Source organism: Pseudophryne corroboree, chromosome 1 (genome assembly GCF_028390025.1).
Source record: "Pseudophryne corroboree isolate aPseCor3 chromosome 1, aPseCor3.hap2, whole genome shotgun sequence".
Classification (NCBI taxonomy): domain Eukaryota; kingdom Metazoa; phylum Chordata; class Amphibia; order Anura; family Myobatrachidae; genus Pseudophryne; species Pseudophryne corroboree.
In genome coordinates this window covers 189,483,399-189,505,338 of record NC_086444.1, presented here as the reverse complement: position 1 = coordinate 189,505,338, position 21,940 = coordinate 189,483,399, and the positions used below count along the sequence as shown (strand labels likewise).

Genomic DNA, 21,940 nt, shown 5'->3' with positions numbered 1-21,940 from the left:
TAATCATGCAACGAATGGCCTTAGTGGACATTAGATTAGACTCATCGTCGTCGACACTGGTATCAGTATCCGTGTCGACATCTGCGTCTGCCATCTGAGGTAGCGGGCGTTTTAGAGCCCCTGATGGCCTTTGAGACACCCGGGCAGGCACGAGCTGAGAAGCTGGCTGTCCCGCATTTGGCATGTCGTCAAATTTTTTGTAAGTAATTCCTTCCATAAAACCATCCACTCAGGTGTCTGCCCCGCAGGGGGTGACATCACTTCTAAAGGCATCTGCTCCGCCTCCACATAATTTTCCTCCTCAAACATGTCGACACAGCCGTACCGACACACCGCACACACACCGGGAATGCTCTAACAGAGGACAGGACCCCACAGAAGCCCTTTGGGGAGACAGAGAGAGAGTATGCCAGCACACACCAGAGCGCTATATAATGCAGGGACTAACTGAATTATGTCCCCTACAGCTGCTATAATATTTACTGCGCTTAAATTTAGTGCCCCCCCTCTCTTTTTTACCCTTTTCTGTAGTGTAGACTGCAGGGGAGAGCCAGGGAGCTTCCTTCCAGCGGAACTGTGAGGGAAAAATGGCGCCAGTGTGCTGAGAGAGATAGCTCCACCCCTTTTTCGCGGACTATTCTCCCGCTTTTTTAAGGATTCTGGCAGGGGTAATTATCACATATATAGCCTCTGGGGCTATATATTGTGATTGTTTTGCCAGCCAAGGTGTTTTTATTGCTGCTCAGGGCGCCCCCCCCCAGCGCCCTGCACCCTCAGTGACCGGAGTGTGAAGTGTGTATGAGAAGCAATGGCGCACAGCTGCAGTGCTGTGCGCTACCTTGGTGAAGACAGAAGTCTTCATGCCGCCGATTTTCCGGACTTCTTCTTGCTTCTGGCTCTGTAAGGGGGACGGCGGCGCGGCTCCGGGACCGAACACCAAGGCCAGTTCCATGCGGTCGGTCCCTCTGGAGCTAATGGTGTCCAGTAGCCTAAGAAGCCCAAGCTAGCTGCAAGCAGGTAGGTTCGCTTCTTCTCCCCTTAGTCCCTCGTTGCAGTGAGCCTGTTGCCAGCAGGTCTCACTGTAAAATAAAAAACCTAAAATATACTTTCTTTCTAAGAGCTCAGGAGAGCCCCTAGTGTGCATCCAGCTCGGCCGGGCACAAAAATCTAACTGAGGCTTGGAGGAGGGTCATAGTGGGAGGAGCCAGTGCACACCAGGTAGTCTAAAAGCTTTCTTTTAGTTGTGCCCAGACTCCTGCGGAGCCGCTATTCCCCATGGTCCTTTCGGAGTTTCCAGCATCCACTAGGACGTTAGAGAAAATAGGATTTTAATACCTACCGGTAAATCCTTTTCTCCTAGTCCGTAGAGGATGCTGGGGACTCCAAAACGACCATGGGGTATAGATGGGATCCGCAGGAGACATGGGCACACTAAAAAGACTTTGACTGGGTGTGAACTGGCTCCTCCCTCTATGCCCCTCCTCCAGACCTCAGTTATAGGAACTGTGCCCAGGGGAGACGGACATTTCGAGGAAAGGATTTTTGTTAAACTAATGGTGAGATACATACCAGCTCACACCACAAACACACCGTACAACTGGTTTAACAGGAATACCAGATAACAGTATGAACTAACAGCAACAAGCTGAATATAACAGATACACAACCTTCGTGTAACCGAAAACAACAAGTATCAATACAACTGCAAGTAACAGTCCGCACTGGGATGGGCGCCCAGCATCCTCTACGGACTAGGAGAAAAGGATTTACCGGTAGGTATTAAAATCCTATTTTCTCTTACGTCCTAGAGGATGCTGGGGACTCCAAAAGGACCATGGGGTCTATACCAAAGCTCCAGACCGGGCGGGAGAGTGCGGACGACTCTGCAGCACCGATTGAGCAAACATAAGGTTCTCATCAGCCAGGGTATCAAACTTGTAGAACTTAGCAAAAGTGTTTGAACCCGACCACGTAGCTGCTCTGCAAAGTTGAAGTGCCGAGACCCCTCAGGCAGCCGCCCAAGATGAGCCCACCAATCTGGTAGAATGGGCCTTCACTGACTTCGGCAACGGCAATCCAGCCGTAGAATGAGCGTGCTGAATCGTATTACAAATCCAGCGTGCAATAGTCTGCTTGGAAGCAGGATTTCCAATCTTGTTGGAAGCATACAGGACAAACAGAGCCTCCGTTTTCCTAACAAGAGCCGTTCTGGCGACATACATTTTCAAAGCTCTCACGACATCAAGAGATCTTGGCACCGTCACGGCATCCGCAGCCACAGGCACCACAATAGGTTGATTAATGTGAAACGAAGAAAACACCTTCGGCAGAAATTGTTGACGAGTCCTCAATTCCGCTCTATCCACATGAAAAATCAAATATGGGCTCTTCTGAGACAAAGCCGCCAATTCTGACACTCGTCTGGCAGACGCCAAAGCCAAAAGCATGACCACTTTCCAAGTGAGAAACTTAACTCAACCTTTCGCAAAGGTTCAAACCAGTGAGACATAAGAAACTAACACCACTTCAAGATCCCACGGTGCCACAAATGGCGGATAGATAAGCACCACTCCCTTCACGAAAGTCTGAACCTCAGGAAGGGCGGACAATTCTTTTTGAAAGAAAATAGATAAAGCCGAAATCTGCACTTTGATGGAACCCAATTTCAGGCCTGCATCCACGCCTGCCTGCACAAAATGGAGGAAACAACCCAAGTGAAATTCCTCCGCAGGAGCTGTTTTGGTTTCACACCAAGACACATTTTCTCCAAATACGGTGATAATGTTTTGCCGTGACCTCCTTTCTAGCCTTAAAGAGAGTGGGGATGACTTCCCCGGGAATACCTTTACGAGCTAGGATTTGGCGTTCAACCTCCACGCCGTCAAACGTAGCCGCGGTAAGTCCAGAAACACGCATGGCCCCTGCAGTATCAGGTCCTCTCTTATAGGAAGCGGCCAAGGATCTTCTATGAGCAATTCCTGAAGATCCGGATACCAGGCCCTCCGTGGCCAATCTGGAACAACGAGTATTGCCTGAACCCTTGTTCGTCTTATGATCCTCAGCACTTTTGGAATGAGAGGAAGTGGAGGGAACACATATACAGACTGAAACACCCACGGAGTTACCAGGGCGTACACTGCACTGGATTGGAGGTCTCTTGACCTGGAACAATATCTCGGAAGCTTCTTGTTGAGGCGAGACGCCATAATGTCTATTTGAGGGATTCCCCAACAGCTTGTTACTTCTGCAAACACCTCTGGATGAAGGGCCCACTCTCCTGGATGGAGATCGTGTCTGCTGAGAAAGTCTGCTTCCCAGTTTTCCACGCCCGGAAGGAAAACTGCTGACAGAGCGCTCACGTGCTGTTTCGCCCAGCGGAGAACTCATGTGGCCTCCGCCATTGCCGCTCTGCTCTTTGTTCCTCCCTGGCGGTTTACGTACGCCACCGCTGTTATGTTGTCCGACTGGATCAGGACAGGTAGACCTTGTTAGAAGGTTCTTCGTTTGCAGAAGGCCGTTGTAAATGGCTCTTAACTCCAGAACATTTATGTGGAGACAAGATTCCTGGCATGACCATTTTCCCTGGAAACTTCTGGCTTGTGTGACTGCTCCCCAGCCCCGGATACTTGCATCCGTGGTCAGCAGGACCCAATCCTGGATTCCGAATCTGCGTACCTCTAGAAGGTAAGAACTTTGCAGCCACCACAGGAGAAAAATTCTGGTCCTGGAAGATAGACTTATTTTCCGGTGCATGTGCAGGTGAGACCCGGACCATTTGTACAGCAGATCCCACTGAAACACCTGGGCATGAAATCTGCCAAACGGAATGGCTTCGTAAGCCGCAACCATCTTCCCTAGCACTCGAGTGCATTGATGAATCGACACTTGCCGATTTCAGAATCTCCTTGACCATGGTCTGGATTTCCAGAGCTTTTTCCGCCAGAACTCTCCGCAGTTCCATGTCTAGGATCATGCCCAAGAAGGGCAGCGAGTTGTCGGAATCAACAGAGACTTTGGCAAATTTAGAATCCAACCATGATGTTGCAGAACCGTCAGGGAGAGTTCCACATTTCTTAGCAACTGCTCTTTTGATCTCGCCTTTATCAGGAGATCGTGTAAGTACGGGATAATTGTGACACCCTGCTTGCGTAGGAGTACCATCATTTACGCCATCACCTTGGTGAAGACCCTCGGGGCCGTGGAAAGCCCAAACGGTAACGTCTGAAATTGGTAATGACAATCCTGCACCGCAAATCTTAGGAAGGTTTGAGGAGGAGGATATATATCGGGACATGTAAGTAGGCATCCTTTATGTCGACTGACGCCATAAAATCCCCCCCTTCTAAGCTGGAAATCACTGCTCGAAGAGATTCCATCTTGAACTTGAAAGTTTTCAAGTATGGATTGAGGGATTTTAGGTTCAGAATCGGTCTGACCGAGCCGTCCGGCTTCGGCACGACAAAGAGGCTCGAATAGAACCCGTCCCCCCATTGGTACGGGGGAACCGGGACAATGACACTCTGTTGACACAGCTTTTGTATTGCAGCGTTTACTACTTCTCTTTCTAGAAGAGGAACTGGCAAGGCCGATTTGAAAAAGCGGCAGGGGGGGGGTAGGGGGGGGGGGGTGGGCATTTCCTGAAACTCCAGTTTGTACCCGTGGGACACTGTCTAAGACCCAAGGATCCAGGGCAGATTGAAACCAGACCTGACTGAAGATTCGGAGACGGCCCCCCACCGGCACGGACTCCCGTAGGGAAGCCCCAGCGTCATTCGGTGGACTTGGCAGAGGCGGGGGAGGAGTTTTGGTCCTGGGCGCCAGACACAGCAGGCAACCTTTATCCCCTTCCTCTACCCTTTTAAGCGAGGAAAGACGAACCCCTTTCTTTTTTGTATTTATTAGGCAGAAAGGACTGCATCTGAGAATGGGGCGCCTTTTTCTGCTGTGCGTGAACATAAGGAAGAAAAGATGACTTATCCGCAGTAGCGGTAGACACCAGGTCAGCAAGGCAGTCACCAAACAAGACACTACCTTTAAAAGGGAGAGCTTCCATAGCTTTCTTGGAGTTGGCATCTGCATTCCATTGATTAATTCACAGCGCCCTCCTGGCCGAGACCGCCATGGCATAGGCCCTTGATCCCAAGAGGCCAATATCCCTCGCCGCATCCTTTAGGTAATCTGCAGCGTCCTTGATATAACCAAGAGTCAAAAATAAGAATTTACTTACCGATAATTCTATTTCTCATAGTCCGTAGTGGATGCTGGGACTCCGTCAGGACCATGGGGAATAGCGGGCTCCGCAGGAGACAGGGCACATCTAAATAAAGCTTTGAGGATCACATGGTGCGTACTGGCTCCTCCCCCCATGACCCTCCTCCAAGCCTCAGTTAGGTACTGTGCCCGGACGAGCGTACACAATAAGGAAGGATCTTGAATCCCGGGTAAGACTCATACCAGCCACACCAATCACACCGTACAACTTGTGATCTGAACCCAGTTAACAGTATGATAACAAAAAACGAAGTAGCCTCTGAAAAGATGGCTCACAACAATAGTAATAACCCGATCTTTGTAACAATAACTATGTACAAGTATTGCAGACAATCCGCACTTGGGATGGGCGCCCAGCATCCACTACGGACTATGAGAAATAGAATTATCGGTAAGTAAATTCTTATTTTCTCTAACGTCCTAGTGGATGCTGGGACTCCGTCAGGACCATGGGGATTATACCAAAGCTCCCAAACGGGCGGGAGAGTGCGGATGACTCTGCAGCACCGATTGAGAGAACTCCAGGTCCTCCTTAGCCAGAGTATCAAATTTGTAAAATTTTACAAACGTGTTCTCCCCTGACCACGTAGCTGCTCGGCAAAGTTGTAATGCCGAGACCCCTCGGGCAGCCGCCCAAGATGAGCCCACTTTCCTTGTGGAGTGGGCCTTTACAGATTTAGGCTGTGGCAGGCCTGCCACAGAATGTGCAAGTTGGATTGTGCTACAGATCCAACGTGCAATCGTCTGTTTAGACGCAGGAGCACCCATCTTGTTGGGTGCATACAATATAAACAACGAGTCCGATTTTCTGACTCCAGCTGTCCTTGAAATATATATTTTTAATGCTCTGACAACGTCCAGTAACTTGGAGTCCTCCAAGTCGCTAGTAGCCGCAGGCACCACAATAGGCTGGTTCAAGTGAAAAGCCGAAACCACCTTAGGGAGAAAATGAGGACGTGTCCGCAGTTCTGCCCTGTCCGAATGGAAAATCAGATATGGGCTTTTGTATGATAAAGCCGCCAACTCTGAAACTCTCCTGGCTGAAGCCAGGGCCAATAGCATGGTTACCTTCCATGTAAGGTATTTTAAATCTACCGATTTTAGAGGCTCAAACCAATGAGATTTGAGAAAATTCAAAACTACGTTCAAATCCCACGGTGCCACTGGAGGCACTATTGGGGGTTGTATATGTAGTACACCTTTGACAAAAGTTTGTACTTCAGGCACTGATGCCAATTCCTTCTGGAAGAAGATTGATAAGGCCGAAATTTGAACTTTAATGGACCCCAATTTTAGGCCCATAGACAATCCTGCTTGCAGGAAATGTAAGAATCGACCCAATTGAAATTCTTCCGTTGGAGCCTTCTTGGCCTCACACCACGCAACATATTTTCGCCAAATGCGGTGATAATGTTGTACAGTCACTTCCTTTCTAGCCTTAATCAAGGTAGGAATAACTTCCTCTGGAATGCCCTTTTCTTTTAGAATCCGGCGTTCAACCGCCATGCCGTCAAACGCAGACGCGGTAAGTCTTGGAACATACAAGGTCCCTGCTGAAGCAGATCCCTTCTTAGAGGTAGAGGCCATGGATCCTCCGTGAGCATCTCTTGAAGTTCCGGATACCAAGTTCTTCTTGGCCAGTCCGGAGCCACCAGTATTGTTCTTACTCCTCTTTTCCGTATAATTCTCAGTACCTTTGGTATGAGAGGCAGAGGAGGGAACACATACACTGACTGGTACACCCACGGTGTTACCAGAGCGTCCACAGCTATCGCCTGAGGGTCTCTTGACCTGGCGCAATATCTGTCCAATTTTTTGTTGAGGCGAGACGCCATCATGTCCACCTTTGGTCTTTCCCAGCGGTTCACAATCATGTGGAAGACTTCTGGATGAAGTCCCCACTCTCCCGGGTGAAGGTCGTGTCTGCTGAGGAAGTCTGCTTCCCAGTTGTCCACTCCCGGGATGAACACTGCTGACAGTGCTATGACATGATTCTCCGCCCAGCGCAGAATCCTTGCAGCTTCTGTCATTGCTCTTCTGCTTCTCGTGCCGCCTTGTCGGTTTACGTGGGCGACTGCCGTGATGTTGTCCGACTGGATCAACACCGGCTGACCCTGAAGCAGCGATTTTGCCAGGCTTAGAGCATTGTAGATCGCTCTTAGCTCCAGTATATTTATGTGAAGGGACGTCTCCAGGTTTGACCACACGCCCTGGAAGTTTCTTCCCTGTGTGACTGCTCCCCAGCCTCGTAGGCTGGCATCCGTAGTCACCAGGACCCAGTCCTGTATGCCGAATCTGCGGCCCTCTAACAGATGGGCACTCTGCAACCACCACAGGAGAGACAACCTTGTTCTTGGTGACAGTGTTATCCGCTGATGCATGTGCAGATGCGATCCGGACCATTTGTCCAGCAGATCCCACTGAAATGTCCGTGCATGGAATCTGCCGAATGGAATCGCTTCGTAAGAAGCCACCATCTTTTCCAGGACTCTTGTGCATTGATGTACTGACACAGTTCCTGGTTTTAGGAGGTTCCTGACAAGTTCGGATAACTCCCTTGCTTTCTCCTCCGGGAGAAACACCTTTTTCTGAACCGTGTCCAGAATCATTCCCAGGAACAGCAGACGAGTTGTCGGGGTCAATTGAGATTTTGGAAGATTCAGAATCCACCCGTGTTGCTGAAGCACTACCTGGGTTAGTGCTACACCGACTTCCAGCTGTTCTCTGGACTTTGCCCTTATCAGGAGATCGTCCAAGTAAGGGATAATTAATACGCCTTTTCTTCGTAGAAGAACCATCATTTCGGTCATTACCTTGGTAAAGACCCGAGGGGCCGTGGACAAACCAAACGGCAGCGTTTGAAACTGATAATGACAGTCTTGTATCACGAACCTGAGATACCCTTGGTGTGAGGGGTAAATTGGGACATGCAGATAAGCATCTTTTATGTCCAGGGACACCATGAAGTCCCCTTCTTCCAGATTCGCTATCACTGCTCTGAGTGACTCCATCTTGAACTTGAATTTCTGTATGTACAGGTTCAAGGATTTCAGGTTTAGAATAGGTCTTACCGAACCGTCCGGCTTCGGTACCACAAATAGTGTGGAATAATACCCCTTTCCCTGTTGTAGGAGGGGTACCTTGACTATCACCTGCTGAGAATACAGCTTGTGAATGGCTTCCAAAACCGACGTCCTTTCTGAGGGAGACGTTGGTAAAGCAGACTTTAGGAACCGGCGAGGGGGAGACCTTTCGAACTCCAACATGTAACCCTGAGATATTATCTGCAGGATCCACGGGTCCACTTGTGAGCGAGCCCACTGATTGCTGAAAATCTTGAGTCGACCCCCCACCGCTCCTGAGTCCGCTTGTAAAGCCCCAGCGTCATGCTGATGGCTTTGTAGAACCCGGGGCGGGCTTCTGGTCCTGGGCAGGGGCTGCTTGCTGCCCTCTCTTACCCTTTCCTCTGCCTCGCGGCAGATAAGACTGTCCTTTTGGTCGCTTGTTTTTATAGGAGCGAAAGGACTGCGGCTGAAAAGACGGTGTCTTTTTCTTTTGGGAGGGGGTCTGAGGTAAAAAAGTGGATTTGCCGGCAGTTGCCGTGGCCACCAGGTCCGAAAGACCGACCCCAAATAATTCCTCTCCTTTATATGGCAATACTTCCATATGCCTTTTGGAATCCGCATCACCTGACCACAGTCGCGTCCATAAACTTCTTCTGGCAGATATGGACATCGCGCTTACTCTTGATGCTAGAGTACAAATATCCCTCTGAGCATCTCGCATATAAAGAAAAGCATCCTTTAATTGCTCTAGAGTCAATAAAATACTGTCCCTATCCAGGGTATCAATATTTTCAGTCAGAGAATCCAACCACACTACCCCAGCACTGCACATCCAGGCTGAGGCTACTGCCGGTCGCAGTATAACACCAGTATGTGTGTATATACTCTTCAGTGTAGTTTCCAGCCTCCTATCTGCTGGATCCTTGAGGGCGGCCGTATCAGGAGACGGCAACGCCACTTGCTTTGATAAACGTGTGAGCGCCTTATCCACCCTAGGGGGTGTTTCCCAGCGCGCCCTAACCTCTGGTGGGAAAGGGTATAATGCCAATAACTTCTTGGAAATTAGCAGTTTTCTATCTGGGTTAACCCACGCTTCATCACACACGTCATTCAATTCCTCTGATTCTGGAAAAGTTACAGGTAGTTTTTTTCACCCCCCACATAATACCCCTTTTTGAGGTACCAGCAGTATCAGAGATCTGCAAAGCCTCCTTCATTGCCGTGATCATATAACGTGTGGCCCTATTGGAAAATACGTTTGTTTCTTCACCGTCGACACTAGATTCATCTGTGTCGGTACCCTTGTCGACTGACTGAGGTAAGGGACGTTTTACAGCCCCTGACGGTGTCTGAGACGCCTGAGCCGGTACTAACTGGTTTTCCGGCCGTCTCATTTCGTCAACTGACTTTTGTAATGTGCTAACATTATCACGTAATTCCATAACTAAAGCCATCCATTCCGGTGTCGACTCCCTAGGGGGTGACATCACCATTACCGGCAATTGCTCTGCCTCCACACCAACATCGTCCTCATACATGTCGACACACACGTACCGACACACAGCAGCCACACAGGGAATGCTCTAATCGAAGACAGGACCCTCTTAGCCCTTTGGGGAGACAGAGGGAGAGTTTGCCAGCACACACCAAAAGCGCTATAAATGTATATAAACAACCCTAGAAGGTGTTTTTGATATAAGCGCTTTTAATATATCAATATCGCCAAATTATGCCCCCCTTCTCTTTGTTACCCTGTTTCTGTAGTGCAGTGCAGGGGAGAGTCCTGGGAGCCTTCCTCACCAGCGGAGCTGAGCAGGAAAATGGCGCTGAGTGCTGAGGAGAATAAGCTCCGCCCCTTTTTCGGCGGGCTTTTCTCCTGGGTTTTAAGAAAACTGGCCTGGGTTAAATACATACATATAGCCTTAATGGCTATATGTGATGTATTTATTTTGCCACTAAAGGTATTTAATATTGCTGCCCAGGGCGCCCCCAGCAGCGCCCTGCACCCTCCGTGACTGAATCAGTGAGACGTGTAGCAACAATGGCGCACAGCTGCAGTGCTGTGCGCTACCTTCATGAAGACTGAGGAGTCTTCTGCCGCCTGCTTTCCGGACCTCCGTCTTCAGCGTCTGTAAGGGGGATCGGCGGCGCGGCTCCGGGACGAACCCCAGGAGGACCTGTGTTCCGACTCCCTCTGGAGCTAAGTGTCCAGTAGCCTAAGACTCCAATCCATCCTGCACGCAGGTGAGTTGGAAATCTCTCCCCTAAGTCCCTCGATGCAGTGATCCTGTTGCCAGCAGGATTCACTGAGATTTAAACCTAAAAAAACTTTTTCTAAGCAGCTCTTTAGGAGAGCCACCTAGATTGCACCCTTCTCGGACGGGCACAAAAACCTAACTGAGGCTTGGAGGAGGGTCATGGGGGGAGGAGCCAGTACGCACCATGTGATCCTAAAAGCTTTATTTAGATGTGCCCTGTCTCCTGCGGAGCCCGCTATTCCCCATGGTCCTGACGGAGTCCCAGCATCCACTAGGACGTTAGAGAAAGAATGTTATCCTTATCAAGGGTATCCATATCAGAAGCTAAATTATCAGCCCACTTAGCAATAGCACTACTCACCCACGCCACAGCAGGCCTGAGTAGTGCACCAGTAGTAACGAAAATGGCCTTCAACGTCGTCTCCTGCTTGCGATCCACCGGATCCTTGAGGGCAGCCGTGTCAGGAGACGGAAGCGCCACCTTCTTGGACAGTCAGGACAGAGCCTTGTCCACGTTGGGTGACGACTCCCATTTCTCCCTGTCGTCAGAGGGGAAAGGATATGCCATAAAAATTCTCTTGGGAGTCTGCCACCTTTTGTCAGGCGATTCCCAAGCCTTTTCACAAAGAGCGTTCAGTTCATGAGAGGGGGGAAACTTCACCTCAGGCTTTTTGCTTTAAATAAACAAACCCCTGTATCCGGAACCGGAGGTTCCTCAGAAATATGTAAAACATCTTTAATAGCCACAATCATGTACTGAACACTCTTAACCACTTTCGGATGTAAACTGGCCCCATTGAAGTCGACACTGGAATCAGAATCTGTGTCGGTATCTGTATCTGCCATCTGGGTAAATGAACGTTTTTGTGACCCTGAGGGGGTCTGTACCTGAGACAATGCGTCCTCCATGGATTTTCTCCATGTTTGAGTCTGAGAATCAGATTTATCCAGCCTCTTAGACAATAATGCCACGTTTGCATTCAATGTACTCAACATATTTACCCAATCAGCAGTCGGCTATGCCGACAGAGTCATTCCCAAATCTTTCTCCGTGCCCCCAGTAACTTCCTCCGGGGAGGAACACTCAGCCTCAGACATGTCGACACGCAGTACTGACACACCCGCACTCACACCGGCCAAATAGGGGACAGACCCACAGGGTAGCCTGTAGAGAGAACACAGAGGGAATATGCCAGCTCACACCCCAGCGCCCATAAACTACTAAAGAAATAATCTATAATGGCTGCACTGTAATTCACACATATATAGCACCAAATTGCATTTTCCTTTATTATTTTAATCAGTCTTACTGTGCGTCTTATTTGCATAGTGCATTTCTGCCAGAAAAAGACATGCAACGTTCGCAGAGCTGCCCCGGAATGGCCAACTCACACCAGGCATCTCACTGCATGTGGTGGAGGACACATATGTATTCCTTGATTTGGAAAACACAAAGTCTACGAAGTACTGTTCACCACACTCACATGTTGAACCACCAAAAAAGGACGACTGTCGCAAAAAAAAAAAATCATAGCTGTGTGTGTGTGCAATGAAATAAACATTCACTACATTCTAGCACAACAGAAATCCCTAAACATATTACTCCATATTTCTTCCGCTGCATGTTTGTACACCCACCCATACAATGCTTGCAGCATTCCATTCATTTATTGGCAATATTAACCTATTAAAAAGTTACTAAACAAATATTTTAAGCCTCATCCAAATGATTTCGCACATTTCAAAAGTGTACATAAAACAAAAGAGCGCTCACTTTTCTTTAAGAGATAGCCTTTCTTTACAATGTTTTTGTAAAATGCATCCTTAGTTTTTCGCCTGATTGTATTGTAGATTTCTTTACCATCCACTATATCATTCAGTACTTGCTCTTGATGCTGGTGAAGAAATAACAAAGTAACCAAAATATCCATAAACTACTGAAGAGTTTTGTTAAAATCTCATAAAAAGACCAAGATGGAAGAATTATTACTATTAATTTGATTTCCTTGATTACTGTACTCCGCTGCAGCAATACAATATGAGACAGCTGCATAGAGACTAGAAAAACACCCCAGGAAAATATATAATGTCTTACATTTGGTGTTTCTGGGAATCTTCCCAAGCATGGTTGGAATATCCGGCAGACATGGACTATGTCATAAAAATAAAATTAACAGTAATAATTATTTTATTTATTTTTAAAAGGTTTAATAGTGGTAATGTATGGGATCCACCCAATCAATACAAAAAAATAAGATTTTACTCACCGGTAAATCTATTTCTCGTAGTCCGTAGTGGATGCTGGGAACTCCGTAAGGACCATGGGGGATAGCGGCTCCGCAGGAGACTGGGCACAACTAAAGAAAGCTTTAGGTCACCTGGTGTGCACTGGCTCCTCCCACTATGACCCTCCTCCAAGCCTCAGTTAGGACACTGTGCCCGGACGAGCTGACATAATAAGGAAGGATTTTGAATCCCGGGTAAGACTTATACCAGCCACACCAATCACACCGTATAACTCGTGATACTATACCCAGTTAACAGTATGAATATAACTGAGCCTCTCAACAGATGGCTCAACAATAACCCTTTAGTTAGGCAATAACTAAATACAAGTATTGCAGACAATCCGCACTTGGGATGGGCGCCCAGCATCCACTACGGACTACGAGAAATAGATTTACCGGTGAGTAAAATCTTATTTTCTCTGACGTCCTAGTGGATGCTGGGAACTCCGTAAGGACCATGGGGATTATAGCAAAGCTCCCAAACGGGCGGGAGAGTGCGGATGACTCTGCAGCACCGAATGAGAGAACTCCAGGTCCTCCTCAGCCAGGGTATCAATTTTGTAGAATTTAGCAAACGTGTTTGCCCCTGACCAAGTTGCAGCTCGGCAAAGTTGGAAAGCCGAGACCCCTCGGGCAGCTGCCCAAGATGAGCCCACCTTCCTTGTGGAATGGGCTTTTACAGATTTTGGCTGCGGTAGTCCAGCCGCAGAATGCGCCAGCTGAATTGGGCTACAAATCCAGCGAGCAATAGTCTGCTTAGAAGCAGGAGCACCCAGTTTGCTGGGTGCATACAGGATAAACAGCGAGTCAGTTCTCCTGACTCTAGCCGTCCTGGAAACAGAATTTTTCAAGGGCCTGACTACGTCCAGTAACTTGGAATCCTCCAAGTCCCTAGTAGCCGCAGGCACTACAATAGCTGGTTCAAGTGAAAAGCTGATATCACCTTAGGGAGAAACTGGGGACGAGCCCTCAACTCTGCCCTATCCATATGGAAAATCAGATAAGGACTTTTATATGACAAAGCCGCCAATTCTGATACACGCCTGGCCGAAGCCAAGGCCAATATAACATGACCACTTTCCGCGTGAGATATTTTAGATCCACGGTTTTTAGTGGCTCACACCAATGTGATTTTAAGAAACTCAACACCCCGTTGAGAACCCAAGGTGCCACTGGAGGCACAACCGGGGGCTGAATATGCAGCACTCCTTTTACAATGTCTGAACTTCAGGTACTGAAGCTAGTTCTTTTTGGAAGAAAATCGACAGAGCCGAGATCTGTACCTTAATGGAGCCTAATTTTAGGCCCATAGACACTCCTGCTTGTAGGAAATGCAGAAATCGACCTAGTTGAAATTCCTCTGTTGGGGCCTTTTTGGCCTCACACCAAGCAACATATTATCGCCATATGCGGTGATAATGTTTTGCAGTTACATCTTTCCTGGCTTGAATCAGCGTAGGAATGACTTCCTCCGGAATGCCCTTTTCCTTTAGGATCCGGCGTTCAACCGCCATGCCGTCAAAACGTAGCCGCGGTAAGTCTTGGAACAGACAGGGCCCCTGCTGCCGCAGGTCCTGTCTGAGCGGCAGAGGCCATGGGTCCTCTGATATAATTTCTTGAAGTTCTGGGTACCAAGCTCTTCTTGGCCAATCCGGAACCACGAGTATCGTTCTTACTCCTCGCCTTCCTATTATTCTCAGTACCTTTTGTATGAGAGGCAGAGGGAGGAACACATAAACCGACTGGTACACCCACGGTGTTACCAGAGCGTCCACAGCTATCGCCTGAGGGTCCTTTGACCTGGCGCAATATCTTTTATAGCTTTTTGTTGAGGCGGGACGCCATCATGTCCACCTGTGGCCTTTCCCAATGGTGTACAATCCTTTGGAAGACTTCTGGATGAAATCCCCACTCTCCCGGGTGGAGGTCGTGTCCGCTGAGAAGATCTGCTTCCCAGTCGTCCACTCCGGGAATGATCACTGCTGACAGTGTTATCACATGATTTTCCGCCCATCGGAGAATCCTTGTGGCTTCTGCCATCGCCATCCTGCTTCTTGTGCCGCCCCGTTGGTTTACATGGGCGACCGCCGTGATGTTGTCTGATTGGATCAATACCGGCTGGTTTTGAAGCAGAGGCCTTGCCTGACTCAGGGCATTGTAAATGGCCCTCAGTTCCAGAATATTTATGTGTAGGAAAGTCACTTGACTTGACCAAAGTCCCTGGAAGTTTTTTTTCCCTGTGTGAATGCCCCCCAGCCTCAAAGGCTGGCATCCATGGTCACTAGGACCTAGTCCTGTATGCCGAACCTGCGGCCCTCTTGCATGGAACCTGCCGAATGGGATTGCTTCGTAGGAAGCTACCATTTTTTCCCAGGACTCGCGTGCAATGATGCACCGATACCTGTTTTTGCTTCAGGAGGTCTCTGACTAGAAATGACAGTTCCTTGGCTTTCTCCTCCGGGAGAAACACTTATTTCTGTTCTGTGTCCAGAACCATCCCCAGGAACAGTAGACGTGTCGTAGGAACCAGCTGTGACTTTGGACTGTTTAGAATCCAACCGTGCTGTTGTAGCACTTTCCAAAATAGTGCTACCCCGACTAGCAACTGCTCCTTGGACATTGCCCTTATAAGGATATTGTCCAAGTACGGGATAATTAAAACTCCCTTTTTTCGAAGGAGTATCATCATTTTGGCCATTACCTTGGTAAACACCCTCGGTGCCATGTACAGTCCAAACGGCAGTGTCTGGACTTGGTAATGGTAATCCTGTACCACAAATCTGAGGTACTCCTGGCGAGGATGGTAAATGGGGACATGCAGGCAAGCATCCTTGATGTCCCGGGATCCCATGTAATCCCCCTCGTCCAGGCTTGCAATAACCGCCCTGAGCGATTCCATCTTGAACTTGAATTTTTTTATGTACGTGTTCAAGGATTTTAAATATAAAATGGGTCACACCGAACCATGCGGTTTCGGTACCCCAAACCGTGTGGAATAGTAACCCCGTCCTTGTTGAAGTAGGGGCACCTTGAGTATTACCTGCTGGGAATACAGCTTATTAATTGCCTCTAGCGCAGCCTCCCTGCCTGAGGGAGTTGTCGGCAAGGCATATTTGAGGAAACGGCGGGGGGGGGGGGGGGGAGACATCTCGAATTCCAGCTTGTACCCCTGAAATACTACTTGAATGAAACAGGGATCCACCTGTGAGCGAGCCCACTGATCGCCGAAATTTTTGAGACGGCCCCCCACCGTACCTGGCTACACCTGTGGAGCCCCCGCGTCATGCTGTGGACTCAGAGGAAGCGAGAGAAGAATTTTGATTCTGGGAACAGGCTGACTGGTGCAGCTTTTTCCCTCTCCCCATGTCTCTGTACAGAAAGGAAGCGCCTTTGACCCGCTTGCTTTTCTGAAGCCGAAAGGACTGTACCTGATAATACAGTGCTTTCTTAGTCTGTGAGGAAACCTGAGGTAATGGATACGAGGTCCCAGAGACCATCCCCAAATAATTCCTCACCCTTATAAGGCAGAGTCTCTATGCGCCTTTTAAAGTCAGCATCACCTGTCCAGTGACAGGTCTCTAATACCCTCCTGACAGAATGGTCATTACATTCATTTTGGATGCCAGCCGGCAAAATATCCCTCTGTGCATCCCTCATATATAAGACGACGTCTTTAATATGTTCTCATGTGTGACAGGGTCACCGACCACGCTGCAGCAGCACGATCTGCAGGTCTCAGTCTAGTACCTGAGTGTGTAAATACAGACTTCAGGATAGCCTCCTGCTTTTTATCAACAGGTACCTTCAAAGTGACCGTTCCTAAAACGGCAGCGCCACCTTTTTTGACAACCGTGTGAGCGCCTTATCCACCCTAGGGGATATCTCCCAGCGTAACTTATCCTCTGGCGGGAAAGGGTACGCCATCAGTAACTTTTTAGAAATTACCAGTTTCTTATCGGGGGGAACCCACGCTTTTCACACACTTCATTCATTCATCTGATGGGGGAACAAAACACTGCCTGCTTTTTCTCCCCAAACATAAAACCCTTTTTTAGTGGTACTTGGGTTAATGTCAGAAATGTGTAACACATTTTTTATTGCCGTGATTAAGTCACGGATGTTCCTAGTGGATTGTGTATATGTCTCAACCTTGTCGACACTGGAGTCAGACTCCGTGTCGACATCTGTGTCTGCCATCTGAGTGAGCGGGCGTTTTTTTGAGCCCCTGATGGCCTTTGAGACGCCTGGGCAGGCGCGGACTGAGAAGCCGGCTGTCCCACAGCTGTTACGTCATCCACCCTTTTATGTAAGGAGTTGACACTGTCGGTTAATACCTTTCACCTAACCATCCACTCTGGTGTCGGCCCCACAGGGGGCGACATCACATTTATCGGCATCTGCTCCGTCACCATATAAGCCTCCTCATTAAACATGTCGACACAGCTGTACAGACACACCGCACACACACAGGGAATGCTCTGACTGAGGACAGGACCCCACAAAGCCCTTTGGGGAGACAGAGAGAGAGTATGCCAGCACACACCAGAGCGCTATATAATGTGGGGATTAACACTATGAGTGAAATTTCCCCAATAGCTGCTTGTATATATAATATTGCGCCTAAATTTAGTGCCCCCCCACTCTTTTTAACCCTTTGAGCCTGAAAACTACAGGGGAGAGCCTGGGGAGCTTTCTTCCAGCTGCACTGTGAAGAGAAAATGGCGCCAGTGTGTCTGAGGGAGATAGCTCCGCCCCTTTTTCGCGGACTTTTCTCCCGCTTTTTTCTGGATTCTGGCAGGGGTATTTACCACATATATAGCCTCTGGGGCTATATATTGTGGTATTTTTGCCAGCCAAGGTGTTAATATTGCTGCTCAGGGCGCGCCCCCCCCCCCCCCCCCAGCGCCCTGCACCCTCAGTGACCGGAGTGTGAGGTGTACATGAGGAGCAATGGCGCACAGCTGCAGTGCTGTGCGCTACCTTGGTGAAGACTGATGTCTTCTGCCGCCGATTTTCCGGACCTCTTCTAGCTTCTGGCTCTGTAAGGGGGACGGCGGCGCGGCTCCGGGACCGAACACCAAGGACTGGGCCTGCGGTCGATCCCTCTGGAGCTAATGGTGTCCAGTAGCCTAAGAAGCCCAATCCGGCTGCAAGCAGGCGAGTTCGCTTCTTCTCCCCTTAGTCCCTCGCTGCAGTGAGCCTGTTGCCAGCAGGTCTCACTGAAAATAAAAAACCTAAATCTATACTTTCTTTCTAAGGGCTCAGGAGAGCCCCTAGTGTGCATCCAACCTCGGCCGGGCACAAAATCTAACTGAGGCTTGGAGGAGGGTCATAGTGGGAGGAGCCAGTGCACACCAGGTGACCTAAAGCTTTCTTTAGTTGTGCCCAGTCTCCTGCGGAGCCGCTATCCCCCATGGTCCTTACGGAGTTCCCAGCATCCACTAGGACGTCAGAGAAACATAAGAAGGTAGGTTAAGTATTACCAACAGCTATACTGTAAAAACATTCCAACAAAGGAAGTTTAATTGAAATACTATTTGGAGGATTATCCTTCCAAACTGAGCATCAACCAATGTTGTCACATCCAGTAGATAAGGTCTAGGTGAAGGTTTGAAGAGCTGACCACCCTGATGCCAAGCATAAATCTGCGGGGCCTGAAATCTGCATGTCCAGTGATTAACACTGGCCTTACACTCCTGGCAACTCAAGGTGAATTCCCTTTGTAAGCCTGCCCAGTGATCTCCACTGTTTGGAGATCGCATGCCTTGACTGGGTAAAACAGGTTGTATAATTGTTCATCATTACTTATACCTTACAGTGTGGTTATCAACTATCTTTTGTAAACTGGTTTAGGGTTAGTGGCAATTGCTCCTTTTACCCACTATAGTACCATATAAGGATTATCCATAAATTTTGTTTTATATAAAAAGAAAATTCTACTCTGTGCCTATAATTCATCATGGTCTACAAAGATATGCTTTGTTTTCAATAATCAATTTACATTTCCTACTTTTTACAGATTTGTGTAATTTATTTTTTTTGTATTCAGAAATAAAGTCCACAATTAAAAGGTATATTCACTAAAGTGCGGGTTTATAGAAGTGGAGATGTTGCCCATAGCAACCAGATTCTACTTCTTTATCTAACACTTTGTAGAAGATAAAAGCTACAGTCTGATTGGTTGCTAAGGGCAATATCTCAGTTTCTAAAAACACGCACTTTAGTAAATATAACCGTATGCTCATCACAGTATTCTGTTGAAAAAAATATAAACATCTAGCATTAACTATATCATTTATCTTACCTGCACAGGGACAGGATCCTTTAGATAATAGCCTTCAACAATTTGTTCTTTCCTGTAGTGTTCTATTATATCATCAATTCTGTTTAAAAACACATAAATTTTGAGTACTTACATAAAAGCAGTTAAATGGTTGTGTTTTGATTCTTATACAATATTTGACACTATACACTTCAAGCATCAAATTGACACGCACACAGCTCTACTATGTTCTGCTGGCCTACCTTTGGACCTTCAACCATTACTCAATCTAGCTTCAGGCTTGCCTTTTCCTGCTCACATCATGACACCATACAAGCTTGTTCTCGAGGGCCCCATACACTACAGCGACATGTCAGACGGACATGTCGCGGGCGATCACCCCCGGCAGCCTACCGGTGGGCAGGATCGCCCACGATACATCGTATGCTGTCCTCTTGCATATGATGTATCTTGGGCGATCCCAGCCATGCCTGTAGGGTCGGACAAATTTAATGCAGCACATTCAATCTGGAGGATCCAATCCGGTGCTCACGGGAACGTGCATCGGATACGCCTCCAAAATGCCCGATTTCATCCGATATATTGGGCCGAATGCCCAAAATCGGGCATTATCGTCCTAGTGTGTGGGGCCCTTTAGTAAGGCAATTAAATGAGTTGATACATCATCACACATTTATATACACTTTCTATCTGATTGGTTCCAAATTGTTGCCCCTACCCACTTCAAAACAGGATTTATACAGCCAAACGAGAGATGTAGAGTGAGGGGGGGGGAAATAAGATCAGACTCCATTAAATGCAATTATGTGCATTCTTTTATAATAGACAATAAATAAACTCCACCAGTATAACATCACTACAAGACAATATAGCACAACAGAATAACACACTACACATGCATCCCATATTAGTCAGAATTTTATACGGGGACATTAATAAATGTAGGCTACCATCACTGAAGAGATTTCAGACTGTATTAAAGATTATGCAATGAACTAAATTCAAAATAAACTGGCACAATATGTAATGTACATAAATAAGTAGAAAAGGAGTTTTATGGTAAGACTTACCATTGTTCAATATCTTTCTGGTACAATGGTATTCCACAGGGAATAACATCGGGGTGTAGAGTTGGATCTTAATCCGAGGCACCAACACGCTAAAGCTTTGACTGTTCCCAAGATGCACTGCACCGCCTCCTCTATAGCCCTGCCTCCAGGCACTGGAGCTCAGTTTTGTTAACCAGTCCAATGCAGTAGCAGGTAAAAGAGACAGTAGATGTTAGTCACAGACCCACATTCTCACGATAAGAATGCCATACAAACCTAAAGAAGATAAGTGCATCGGGGTGGGCACCCTGTGGAATCCAGTGTACCTCGCAGAAAGATTTAACTATGTTAAGTCTTACCATAAATCTCCTTTTCTACAGCAGGATACACTGGGATTCCACAGGGAATAATATCGGGGATGTCCTAAAGCAGTTCCTCATGGGAGGGGACGCACTGTAGCAGGCACAAGAACCCGGCGTCCAAAGAAAGCATCCTGGGAGGCGGAAGTATCAAAGGCATAGAACCTGATGAACGTGTTCACGGAGGACCACGTAGCCGCCTTACACAATTGTTCAGTGGACGCGCTACGGCGTGCTGCCCAAGAAGGTCCAACAGACCAAGTAGAATGAGCAATCAACATTCTAATCCATCTAGCCAAGGTCTGCTTATTCGCAGGACAGCCACGTTTGTGAAAACCAAAAAGTACAAAAAGAGAATCTGATCTCCTGATAGAGACAGTCCTTTCTACATATATACAGAGAGCCCGTACCACACCCAAAAACTGCTCTTTGGAGGACAAACCAGGAGAATTAAAAGCCGGAACCTCTTGGTTAAGGTGGAAAGAGGACACCACCTTAGGGAGATAACCAGGGCGAGTTCTAAGAACTGCCCGGTCACGGTGAAAAATCATAAAGGGTGGATGACAGTACTAAGCGCCTAAGTCTTACACCCACCTAGCAGAGGCAATAGCTAACAGAAAAATGACCTTAAGCGTAAGGCATTGAAGGTCCACAGACTCAAGAGGTTCAAACGGAGACTCTTGAAGAACATTAAGAACAACAGACAGATCCCATCGAGCCACAGGAGGGACATAGAGAGGCTGAATCCGTAGTACGCCCTGAGTGAATGTATTAACGCCGGGAATAGATACAGTTTTTCGCTGAAAACACACCAAGACAGAAATGTGAACCTTGAGGGAGGCCAGGCGAAGTCCTAAATCCAGGCCTTGTTGCAAAAAAGCCAGAAGTCTGGAAGTCCACGAACGCTGCTGGAGAATCCCTTGTCCTTGCTCCGAAGACCGGAACCTTGTGATTGTGTCGAGACGCCATCAGGTCTACGTCTGGTAAACCCCACTTGTCCACAATGAGTTGGAAGACATTACGGAAGAAGACTCCACTCCCCGGCGTGTATGTCCTGACGACTGAGGAAGTCCGCTTCCCAGTTGAGGACCCCCCGGAATGAACACTGCCGATATTTCTGGCAGAAGGCGTTCCGTCCATCAAAGAATTTTTGACACTTCCATCATTGCCATAAGGCTTCGAGTGACGCCTTGATGATTTATGTACGCCACTGTGGTGGCATTGTCGGATTGTACTTGAACATGCCTGTTCTGTACTAGAGGCAGGGCCAGTGTCAATGCATTGAACACTGCCCGCAATTCCAGAATGTTTAACGGGAGGAGAGATTCCTCCCTGGTCCACCGACCCTGTAGAGAGAGTGTTGCTCC

At 48.0% G+C, this 21,940-nt stretch overlaps 1 protein-coding gene across 5 annotated transcripts in view; it reads right to left on the bottom strand.

Annotated features, from left to right (window-relative positions):
• Positions 1–21,940, bottom strand: part of RASA1 (RAS p21 protein activator 1) — a 421,336-nt gene that overhangs the window by 129,765 nt on the left and 269,631 nt on the right. For all 5 annotated transcript variants that reach the window (XR_010246601.1, XM_063963963.1, XM_063963965.1 and 2 more), the window contains exons 9-10: positions 19,187–19,265; positions 12,369–12,489 (exon numbers count right to left, since the gene is read on the bottom strand). Coding sequence is in view for 4 of the 5 variants with exons in the window: in XM_063963963.1 (XP_063820033.1) it covers positions 12,369–12,489; positions 19,187–19,265 (200 nt within the window). In the remaining variant the exon portion in view is untranslated. The remainder of the gene's footprint in view (positions 1–12,368; positions 12,490–19,186; positions 19,266–21,940) is intronic.